The sequence below is a fragment of the Garra rufa genome, chromosome 6 (assembly GCF_049309525.1).
Source record: "Garra rufa chromosome 6, GarRuf1.0, whole genome shotgun sequence".
Lineage (NCBI taxonomy): Eukaryota > Metazoa > Chordata > Actinopteri > Cypriniformes > Cyprinidae > Garra > Garra rufa.
Window position 1 is genome coordinate 1,126,229 of NC_133366.1, and position 11,678 is coordinate 1,137,906.

The window sequence follows — 11,678 nt, forward strand, 5'->3', positions numbered from 1 at the left end:
TCGATTCAATATTAGATATTTTTACATGATATCTATTAAGTTTCAAATAAATCAACAAAAATAGTAAATAATTTGCCTTTTATTGAGAATACAGAAACAGTATTCTATTCACATAATGTGTATGTTACACTAAAGCAGTTGTGCTCAATGCACTGCAAATAGAACAGCAAATATAAGTTACTGCATCTACAAAGTGCAATCAGATAAATTGTAATAAGAAAAAAAAAAACTTATAGTGCAGGTCTACTATGGCCAATTAGCCTATTCACCGTTTAAAAAAAAGTTTCTTTCATACAAAATTGGTTACATTTTGAAAATACAATTTGCATCTTATTAAGAGGTAATGGTCACACATCCTCTGCAGTAGATGAACTGCAAATAGAATACTACTCCACAAAATCAGTTCAAAATTGTTGAGCTGCTAAAATGACTACATTTATTTATTTATTTTTGGAACTGTGACAAACGGTCATGTTTTTGTTTTGATTAGTGATTGCATTTTTTCCATTTAGAAGGATTTGTTTTTGAAAATTTTATTTGTTTATTTATGTTGATTATTGTTGAGCTGCAGGTTTAGGCTCACACAAGTGACTGCAATTTAATTTAATTTAGAAGATTCGATTATTTATTTTAATTATTTTGCCTGATGTTCAATGTTACAAAATGTTCTACATGTTTCCTAAAATAAAAAATACTGTGTTCAGTTGGGAAAAAAAGACTTGTTTTTTTACCCAGACATTTAAATGTAACATTGTAGAGCAGGAATTACAATACCGTGAAACCGTGATATTTTTATCTAAGGTTATCATACAGTCAGAATCTTATACCGGCCCATGCCTACAGCAGGTGGCACTTATGGAGCAGCAGAAAAAGAGCTGTTTTCATGGTTACCTCTCTCTGATGCATGCAATCCAGAATTCGTAAGAAGTTTTCATATGTGTTCTTAAGAGCATCTTAAGTTTTTTCTTAAGAAGAAAATAATACATCTTGATCCGAGTGAATACACGGTGCAAAGACGCACTGATAAACTCGCACTTCAAGGATTGTGTTTGTGCGAATAAGCACGCACACTATTTTCGTCACAACCTTGACAAAAATGTTTTTAAGGTGACGTGTTTTTGAACAGTTCATTTTAAAGAGCTTAGCTGTCTCACGCTGCAGCGATCGGTTTAATTTTTTTGTGCCGTGTTTTTGTGCCTTCATCCGAATGAACGCTCCCAGTGTCCGTTCTGCTACAGCAAACGCTTCCTGCGCATTCATATGTGCTAAATACCAAATATATGTGACCCTGGACCACAAAACCAGTCATAAGGTTAAATTTGACACAACTGAGATTTATACATCACATGAAAGTTCAATAAATAAGCTTTCTATTGATGTATGGTTTGTTAGGATAGGACAATATTCGACTGAGATACATCTATTTGAAATCAGAAATCTGAGGATGCAAATAAATCAAAAAGACTGAGAAAATCACCTTTAAAGTTGTCCAAATTAGGTTCTTAACAATGCATATTACAAATCAAAAATTACATTTTGATATGTTTACAGAAGGAATTTTACAAAAAGTCTTCATGGAACATGAACTTTACTTAATTTCTTAATGATTTTTGGCATAAAAGAAAAATCAAAAATTTTGACCCATGCAATGTATTTTTGGCTATTGCTACAAATATACCCCAGCGACTTAAGACTGGTTTTGTGGTCCAGGGTCACATATGTCGTATTCATAGGCTAAATAAAACAAAAAAAATTCTATTAAAACTCTCTATCTACTCTCTATATGTAGCTGGTACTGTTGTAATGCTTAAATATAACAATACATTTGAAATAACCTAATAAATGCATAAATGAAAAACTATTTATTAGATTTTTTTTTAATTTTGTATTTGTCCTACTGTTTAATTATTTCTATCTACAAGTTTAAGGTTTGCAAAAGTTTTCATTATTGTATTTTATTTATGTAAACATCTCTGTTAAAGATCACATGATCTGGAAAGCATCTGCTGTGTACAAACATCTGACAGACCTCTGTAAGATCAGTTTTACATGCGTGATAATCATGAACATCTTATAGACATCTAATACACTGTAAAAAAAAGACTTAACCATTTAACAGGTTTTTACTGTGGCATTTTAAAAACAATTTTTTACTGTTAAATTTATGTTACGGTTCTGCGTGCTGGATGGACGAGACGTAAGATAGGATCACAAACAATGATAATTTAATATTAATCTTCAAGTGTACAAGCAGGAACAGGCAGGAATTTCCACACACGTTGAACAAGTAGACATCAACAAAGACCGACAGTGAACTGAACTCAAAGACAGACTTATAAAGGGTGACTAATCATTAAACACAGGTGACAGGAATAACAGGGTAATGAGAGCTAAACCAAAAGACAACAGAATGACGGGGGGAGACATTGGAAAATACCAAGTGCAGACAGACATAAATGTAACATTACGCCCCCCTCCGCATAGACGCGTCCTTGTGCCGTAGACAGAAAACAAAACAGACGAGAGGGGCGACAAAACAGAACAGAGTCAATGATGGATGGTTTTGGTGGAGGACGGCACCCTGGGAGGGGGACAAAAAACAGAGTCCAGGGGGAAACGCAACAGTACAAGGGGGCGACGAAGGTGGAAGGAGCCAGGGAGGAAACAGGAGGGACCCGGAGCAGGAGGAACAGAGCAAGACCCAGGCCACAGCCATGATGACGGCCCATGGTGGAGTCGACGGAGGGAGGAGCCATGGTGGAGAACGGGCTGATGACTCCATGGGGCCGACCGACAGAGGCGGAGATGGAGAGCCGAAGATTCTGGGCGACACCGCGGATCCGAAGGGCCAAGGCGGAACTGGAGGCTCTAGCGACCGAGGCGGAGTTCCGGAGGTCCGCGGCGGAGCCGGAGCGACAGAGGACTGAGGCGGAGCCGGGGGGGAGGGAGGAGCCCAACGGAGCCCGACGGAGCGACGAGGCGTAGCCAGAGGAGTAGAGTCCGTAGGTGATGGCGGGACGACGACCAACCAAGGCGGAGCTGGAGGGATGAGGAAGCCCAATGGAGCTGGTGGAAAGATGGGCGACGCTGGAGGCGAGGGAGTTGAGAGCCGTGGTGGAGCCACAGGGTCGGAGGGCCGAGGCAAAGTTCTGGACTCTGAGGCTGGAGGCGGAGCTGAGGGATCCTCCAGCCTGGCTGCCGATGGAAGCTGGCAGACCCGCGGCGAGCCCACTGCACAGTTGGTGGGCTGAGGGTGAGCAAGGGGACTGACAGGTGACAGCGAGGATTCTGGAAGGCTGGGCAGAACCAGCGGTGACTCTGGACGGTTGGGCAGAACCAGCGGAGACTCTGGACGACTGGACGGAACCAGCAGAGATTCAGGACGGCTGGGCGGAACCAGCGGAGATTCAGGATGGCTGGGCGGAACCAGCGGTGACTCTGGACGACTGGACGGAACCAGCAGAGATTCAGGACGGCTGGGCGGAACCAGCGGTGACTCTGGACGACTGGACGGAACCAGCAGAGATGCAGGACGGCTGGGCGGAACCAGCGGAGATTCAGGATGGCTGGGCGGAACCAGCAGAGATTCAGGACGACTGGACGGAACCAGCAGAGATTCAGGACGGCTGGGCGGAACCAGCAGAGATTCAGGACGACTGGACGGAACCAGCAGAGATTCAGGACGGCTGGGCGGAACCAGCAGAGATTCAGGACGACTGGGCGGAACCAGCAGAGATTCAGGATGGCTGGGCGGAACCAGCGGTGACTTTGGACGACTGGACGGAACCAGCAGAGATTCAGGACGGCTGGGCGGAACCAGCAGAGATTCAGGACGACTGGGCGGAACCAGCAGAGATTCAGGACGACTGGGCGGAACCAGCAGAGATTCAGGACGGCTGGTCGGAACCAGCGGTGACTCTGGACGGTTGGGCAGAACCAGCGGAGACTCTGGACGACTGGACGGAACCAGCAGAGATTCAGGACGGCTGGTCGGAACCAGCGGTGACTCTGGATGACTGGACGGAACCAGCAGAGATTCAGGACGACTGGACGGAACCAGCAGAGATTCAGGACGGCTGGACGGAACCAGCAGAGATTCAGGACGACTGGACGGAACCAGCAGAGATTCAGGACGGCTGGGCGGAACCAGCAGAGATTCAGGACGACTGGGCGGAACCAGCAGAGATTCAGGATGGCTGGTCGGAACCAGCGGTGACTTTGGACGACTGGACGGAACCAGCAGAGATTCAGGACGGCTGGGCGGAACCAGCAGAGATTCAGGACGACTGGGCGGAACCAGCAGAGATTCAGGACGACTGGGCGGAACCAGCAGAGATTCAGGACGGCTGGTCGGAACCAGCGGTGACTCTGGACGGTTGGGCAGAACCAGCGGAGACTCTGGACGACTGGACGGAACCAGCAGAGATTCAGGACGGCTGGTCGGAACCAGCGGTGACTCTGGACGACTGGACGGAACCAGCAGAGATTCAGGACGGCTGGGCGGAACCAGCGGTGACTCTGGACGACTGGACGGAACCAGCAGAGATTCAGGACGGCTGGGCGGAACCAGCGGTGACTCTGGACGACTGGACGGAACCAGCAGAGATTCAGGACGGCTGGGCGGAAGCAGCGGAGATTCAGGATGGCTGGGCGGAACCAGCGGTGACTCTGGACGACTGGACGGAACCAGCGGAGATTAAGGACGACTGGACGGAACCAGCAGAGATTCAGGACGACTGGACGGAACCAGCAGAGATTCAGGACGGCTGGGCGGAACCAGCAGAGATTCAGGACGACTGGGCGGAACCAGCAGAGATTCAGGATGGCTGGGCGGAACCAGCGGTGACTTTGGACGACTGGACGGAACCAGCAGAGATTCAGGACGGCTGGGCGGAACCAGTGGTGACTCTGGACGACTGGACGGAACCAGCAGAGATTCAGGACGGCTGGGCGGAACCAGCGGTGACTCTGGACGACTGGACGGAACCAGCAGAGATTCAGGACGGCTGGGCGGAACCAGCGGTGACTCTGGACGACTGGACGGAACCAGCAGAGATTCAGGACGGCTGGGCGGAACCAGCGGAGATTCAGGATGGCTGGGCGGAACCAGCGGTGACTCTGGACGACTGGACGGAACCAGCGGAGATTAAGGACGACTGGACGGAACCAGCAGAGATTCAGGACGGCTGGGCGGAACCAGCAGAGATTCAGGAAGGCTGGACGGAACCAACGGAGATTAAGGACAACTGGACGGAACCAGCAGAGATTCAGGACGACTGGACGGAACCAACGGAGATTAAGGACGACTGGACGGAACCAGCAGAGATTCAGGACGACTGGACGGAACCAGCAGAGATTCAGGACGGCTGGACGGAACCAGCAGAGATTCAGGACGACTGGACGGAACCAGCAGAGATTCAGGACGGCTGGACGGAACCAGCAGAGATTCAGGACGACTGGACGGAACCAGCAGAGATTCAGGACGGCTGGGCGGAACCAGCAGAGATTCAGGACGACTGGGCGGAACCAGCAGAGATTCAGGATGGCTGGGCGGAACCAGCGGTGACTTTGGACGACTGGACGGAACCAGCAGAGATTCAGGACGGCTGGGCGGAACCAGCGGTGACTCTGGACGACTGGACGGAACCAGCAGAGATTCAGGACGGCTGGGCGGAACCAGCGGTGACTCTGGACGACTGGACGGAACCAGCAGAGATTCAGGACGGCTGGGCGGAACCAGCGGAGATTCAGGATGGCTGGGCGGAACCAGCGGTGACTCTGGACGACTGGACGGAACCAGCGGAGATTAAGGACGACTGGACGGAACCAGCAGAGATTCAGGACGGCTGGGCGGAACCAGCAGAGATTCAGGAAGGCTGGACGGAACCAACGGAGATTAAGGACGACTGGACGGAACCAGCAGAGATTCAGGACGACTGGACGGAACCAACGGAGATTAAGGACGACTGGACGGAACCAGCAGAGATTCAGGACGACTGGACGGAACCAGCAGAGATTCAGGACGGCTGGACGGAACCAGCAGAGATTCAGGACGACTGGACGGAACCAGCAGAGATTCAGGACGGCTGGACGGAACCAGCAGAGATTCAGGACGACTGGACGGAACCAGCAGAGATTCAGGACGGCTGGGCGGAACCAGCAGAGATTCAGGACGACTGGGCGGAACCAGCAGAGATTCAGGATGGCTGGGCGGAACCAGCGGTGACTTTGGACGACTGGACGGAACCAGCAGAGATTCAGGACGGCTGGGCGGAACCAGTGGTGACTCTGGACGACTGGACAGAACCAGCAGAGATTCAGGACGGCTGGGCGGAACCAGCGGTGACTCTGGACGACTGGACGGAACCAGCAGAGATTCAGGACGGCTGGGCGGAACCAGCGGTGACTCTGGACGACTGGACGGAACCAGCAGAAATTCAGGACGGCTGGACGGAACCAGCAGAGATTCAGGACGACTGGACGGAACCAGCGGAGATTCAGGATGGCTGGGCGGAACCAGCGGAGATTCAGGACGGCTGGGCGGAACCAGCGGAGACCAGGCAGATCCAGACATCGACAGAAGAGGAAGGGAGGATGGGTGGGAAGTCCAGGCAGACAGGTATTTCTGTGAACAAGTCTATTAAGTCCCCAGAGTTATATTCCAGCTTACCCCCAGCAGTGGTGCAGTGGGCAGGGCTCTCCATATCCCTCTCTTGCTCCACGCAGCACTCCACCGTCGCAGATGTAATGGCCAGCTCTCGCACCTGGTCGGAAGTGTTCTTTGCCCAATACACCAGAATCTGCCTTCACATCCCAGTCAGAATTTTCTAACTGGAAAAAGGCAGTTTAAAGATTCTGGGTTTAACCCTTGTGTGGTGTTCGTAATTTTGTTACTCAGCCAGTGTTCATGGGTCTGGTGGACCCGCTAGAGTTTTGGCTTTCCAAATTAACACTATCAAACAATTTTATGTTAAATTACTCAACAAATGTTTACTTCATCCCAATTACAAGCCATATGAACAGCAAACATGGTTAATTTTTCCCCTTTACCTTTGTTAGATCACATTGATGAATTAATGTGCTTCTCGTTTTTTTTTTACATTTTTTGAAATCCATATTTATTCACTTGCTGTCTGGTGGGCTTGCTCTGGTCCTGGAGCTGGCTGCTGATGGGGTACTCGTCTTCGTTTTGTTACTAAATGGTGCTCAACCTCATCCTCTTCTTCAAAGTCACTGTCAGACTCTGAATTTTCAGAAATGTGATCCTCATATTCTGAAACCTCTTCCTCGACATCATCATCAAAAGCTCCTCTCTCTTCCAAAATCAATTGCAAGGCCCTCGCAGCAGATAATCTTTTGGCCATCTTGATGAGTTGTGATAAGGAACCACACTGGCAAAGTCTTATTTATAGTATTATGCCCCTAATTTGCAGGTGGGACAGGGTATGAGAAAACAAAGCTCGGTTCCCGCAAGAGAGAGGATAAAATGTGCGGGAATGTAAGAGCAGACAGTGTTGATAGTTGAATTCTCAACAATGTTTCAACTTTGTGCGGGAGCAGGAAGGGGAGGGGAAGAAAACAGCAGCACCAGAAAGGATGAAGACAGAGTGTAGGAACACTGGACCTACACTTTCAACACTTTTATTAGACCTGGGTCCAGTGGACCCGAACACCTTGTATGTAATGTAAATACGTGGGGGGAGGTACAGTATGCGGTCATCGAAAATTTGTTCGGATTTATGTTCTTCACAGAAAATAAGCCAAAGCCAATGAATTTCAGGTTGAAAAAATAATTAATTGTTTAATTTTTCTTTTGAAAAAAACTGAAAACGGGTCCCACAGACCCAAACACCATACAAGGGTTAAGCTCCATTCAAAGGCAGAGCATCATATCAATGCTATGTATGCTTGGAATCAGCATAAAAGGGCTATCAACAGAAACTTATCAATGTTGGATCTCATTAATGAGGAACGTAAAAAGAAAGTGGAGGAAAACTGTTTGTACATTAAAACAATTGCTGATGTGCTGCTCTTGACTGCCACTCAAAATATAGCACAGAGAGGTCATCGAGAGTCTGATGACTCTAACAACAAGGGTAATTTCTTGACAATCTTAGAAGAAATAGCAAAGCACGACCCTCTCATTGACAAAAGAATGAATGCATGCGGAAATGCTAAGTACACAAGCCACCAAATCCAGAATGAAGTTCTTGAGGGCTTATCTGAGATGGTGCAAAGTGAAATAATAAGAGAAGTAAAAAAAAGGGAAGTCTTTAGTGTAATTGTAGATGAAACCAAAGATTTAAAGAAAAAAGAGCAGGGGCCTCATTTATAAAGACTTGCGTAAAAACCATCCTTGATTTTATCTAAGAACTTTTCTGATTTGATCGTAAGAGCGATTCAGAGAAAACGAACATACCACGAAATCCATGCGTCCGCCAGTCATTCGGTTATAAATCACAAATGATCGTGGAATTGTGTGCAGCTGAATGTTCCGCCGTCGAAACGCCCCTGCTTAATTAATTAACATATAAAATGAGCTCATTCCTAAAGCAAAAACTCTGTGACAATGGCAAGTAAAAAGGAGCGCAAGAAATCAAATTATAGTGAGGCTGAACTATCTGCAATACCAGGCATTACCACAAGGAAACGGTCGTACGCCAAGCTGGAATCTGACGTGGAGATAAGTACTTTTCCACGTCAAAGACGTTTTTTTATAAATCTGTACTTTGACGTGGATTTGATCGTACGAACACTCTAAGATCAAATCAGTGCGTAAGAAAGTTTTATAAATGAGGCCCCTGATCTCTTTAGTTGTGAGGTATTATTAAAATGGGGCCATCCATGAAAGTTTTTTACACTTTCAATCACCTGAAAGCTTAGATGTTGCAGGCCTCACAAAAATGATAATAGACTGCATTGAGAAACATGGCCTAGACTAAAGAAATAATCTTGTGGGGCAAGGCTATGACGGTGCATCTGTCATGAGCGGTAAGCATTCTGGTGTCTCTACACGGATTAAAAACAGTGCAAGATTTGCATTTTATGTGCACTGTAGTGCACATTGTTTGAATTTGGTTCTTGTCGATGCTGTAAAATCAGTGCCTGAGGAAGCTTTATAACTTTGTATCAGGCTCGTACGTTCATCTCAAGTGGCTTGCAGTTCAGAAAGACCTATATTCACAGCAGCAGCCCAGGGAATTACAGAGACTTACAGATGTAAGGTGGGCATGCAGATACATGGCATGCCGTAATCTGAGGGAAAGACTTCCAGCAGTTTTGAAAGTGCTGCAGGACATAGCACTTGAAAATAGTGGTGATAGATCAGTGGATGCGAGGGACATTCTTTCTCAGATAGATTTACATTTTATTGGGCTATTGGTTATCTTTTGCAAAGTGCTTGGTGATGCCAAGTATCTTTCTGACATGCTTCAATCAAGCTCACTTGACCTAGCAAGGGCTGTGGATCTAGTAGGTGCCCTTACTGACACATTACAGAACTACAGAAGTGAGGGTTTCTTTGCAGAACTATGGAAAGAGGTTGAAGAGATTGTGGAGCAATGCAAAATACGTGTACAAACAGCGTGTAAAAGACAGCCTAAAACAAGTTTAAGACTTCATGACTCCTTAATCATGAGCACTGTAGGACAGAAGAGTACGGACCAAAGTGATGGTGAGAGCTGCCAAAGAGTTTTATTTTATCATGTGCTTGACAGTCTCACAGCTGAACTGCAGAAGCGTTTTTCAAAAAAAAAAAAAAACCTGTGAGATAATGCATGGGGTCCAATCTCTCAACCCAAAGAGTTCAACATTCTTGAATGAGGAGCCTCTTATATGAGTCAGATTTAGAGGACCTCAAACATGAAGTGCATCAGACCAAGCGACTTCTTGAGAGGAGAGAGAAAAGTGGAGGTGACAACATCTAATCTCCTTGAATTTGTTGTGTTTCTGGAACCTTATAAAGAGGTGTTTCATGAGTTATTTCGACTTTGTAAAATTTCTCTCGTTACACCTGTGAGCAGTGCAACTTGCCAGAGAAGCTTCTCTGCATTAATACTCATTAAAACCCACCTTAGGACAACAATGTCTGATGACAGGTTAAGTCACCCAGGGATTCTCAGTGTTGAGTCAAGGAGGGCACGCTCCCTCAACATGGATGAATTTGTGAAACTTTTCGCCAGTTCTCATCAGAACCGCAGAATTATGTTGTTTTAAACATCCCTAGGATAAGTTTGTAACTGATGACTAAAACTGTGTTTTTGTTTTTCTTTTCAAATCCTGGGGCCTCATTTATAAAACTTTCTTACGCACTGATTTGATCTTAGAGTGTTCGTACGATCAAATCCACGTCAAAGTACAGATTTATAAAAACCGTCTTTGACGTGGAAAAGTACTTATCTCCACGTCAGATTCCAGTTTGGCGTACGACCGTTTCCTTGTGGTAATGCCTGGTATTGCAGATAGTTCAGCCTCACTATAATTTGATTTCTTGCGCTCCTTTTTACTTGCCATTGTCACAGAGTTTTTGCTTCAGGAATGAGCTCATTTTATATGTTAATTAATTAAGCAGGGGCGTTTCGACGGCGAAACATTCAGCTGCACACAATTCCACGATCATTTGTGATTTATAACCGAATGACTGGCGTACGCATGGATTTCGTGGTACGTCCGTTTCTCTGAATCGCTCTTACGATCAAATCAGAAAAGTTCTTAGATAAAATCAAGGATGGTTTCTACGCAAGTCTTTATAAATGAGGCCCCAGGTCTCTCTGGTTTTACATTACTAACAACGGAAATCTACAAACTTAAAGAACACTCTTCAATACAAACACACACGTTCTTGTGGTCTCTGACACATATATTCCCAGAAGTCTGACTACCAATCCAACTTAGTGTTTACACGTGAACAGAGCAAAACAATATACTCACCCAAAATAAGTATCCATTTCAGCTCCATGTTAGGAAACCATAAATAACTATTACGTTTTATGTACGTTTATGAAGGTTCGCGATAATATGAAATTCCCAAAGAAGTGTCCGGCTGACTGTTACTTCACGTCCTGAAAGTCTTTAACTCTTTTAACAGTAGCTCTAGATCTCCCGACATGTGTCCCGCCTATTAGTCAAGCTCCAAAGAAGACCACAGAGGTTCTTTACATTTCCTAAAAACTAGAAAATCATTCCGATAGGTTCTGTCGCATTTCTCCTCATGTCCAGAGAGACGTCGTTGTTTCTTGGCTGTATTACCAGTACATAAGATACTCCAACCACAAGGCGTCCCTCCTTCCTCAATACAAATGATTCATCCTCAACTGATAAAAGAATGACTAATGGTTGTGACCCTAAAAATATTAACCAGCATGACTATTAAACTCCTATATAAAAAAATAATTATAAATCTACTTACTTTTTATTTTGCATATTTGTTCCTTCCAATAAATTGTTAATTAACTTAGCATTGCAGAACATGAAATACAAAATTGATATTTAACTATACATACAACTTTTATACACATATACCACATATTTTATAATAAACACGTTTTCAATTTCCATGTACGGTTTGTTAGGACAGGGCCATATTTGGTTGAGATACAACTATCTGAAAATCTGGAATCTGAGGGTGCAAAACATTTTAAATATTGAGAAAATAAACTTTAAAGTTGTCCAAATGAAGT

General features: G+C 45.7%; 1 protein-coding gene across 2 annotated transcripts in view; it reads right to left on the reverse strand.

The window, feature by feature from the left end:
* The window catches only part of LOC141336115 (adhesion G protein-coupled receptor E5-like), a 33,539-nt gene extending 22,301 nt beyond the window's left edge, over positions 1–11,238 (reverse strand). For both annotated transcript variants that reach the window (XM_073841634.1, XM_073841635.1), the window contains exon 1: positions 10,930–11,238. In XM_073841634.1, the coding sequence (XP_073697735.1) occupies positions 10,930–10,957 (28 nt within the window). In that variant the 5' untranslated portion in view covers positions 10,958–11,238. The remainder of the gene's footprint in view (positions 1–10,929) is intronic.
* Between the last annotated feature and the right edge of the window lie 440 nt (positions 11,239–11,678).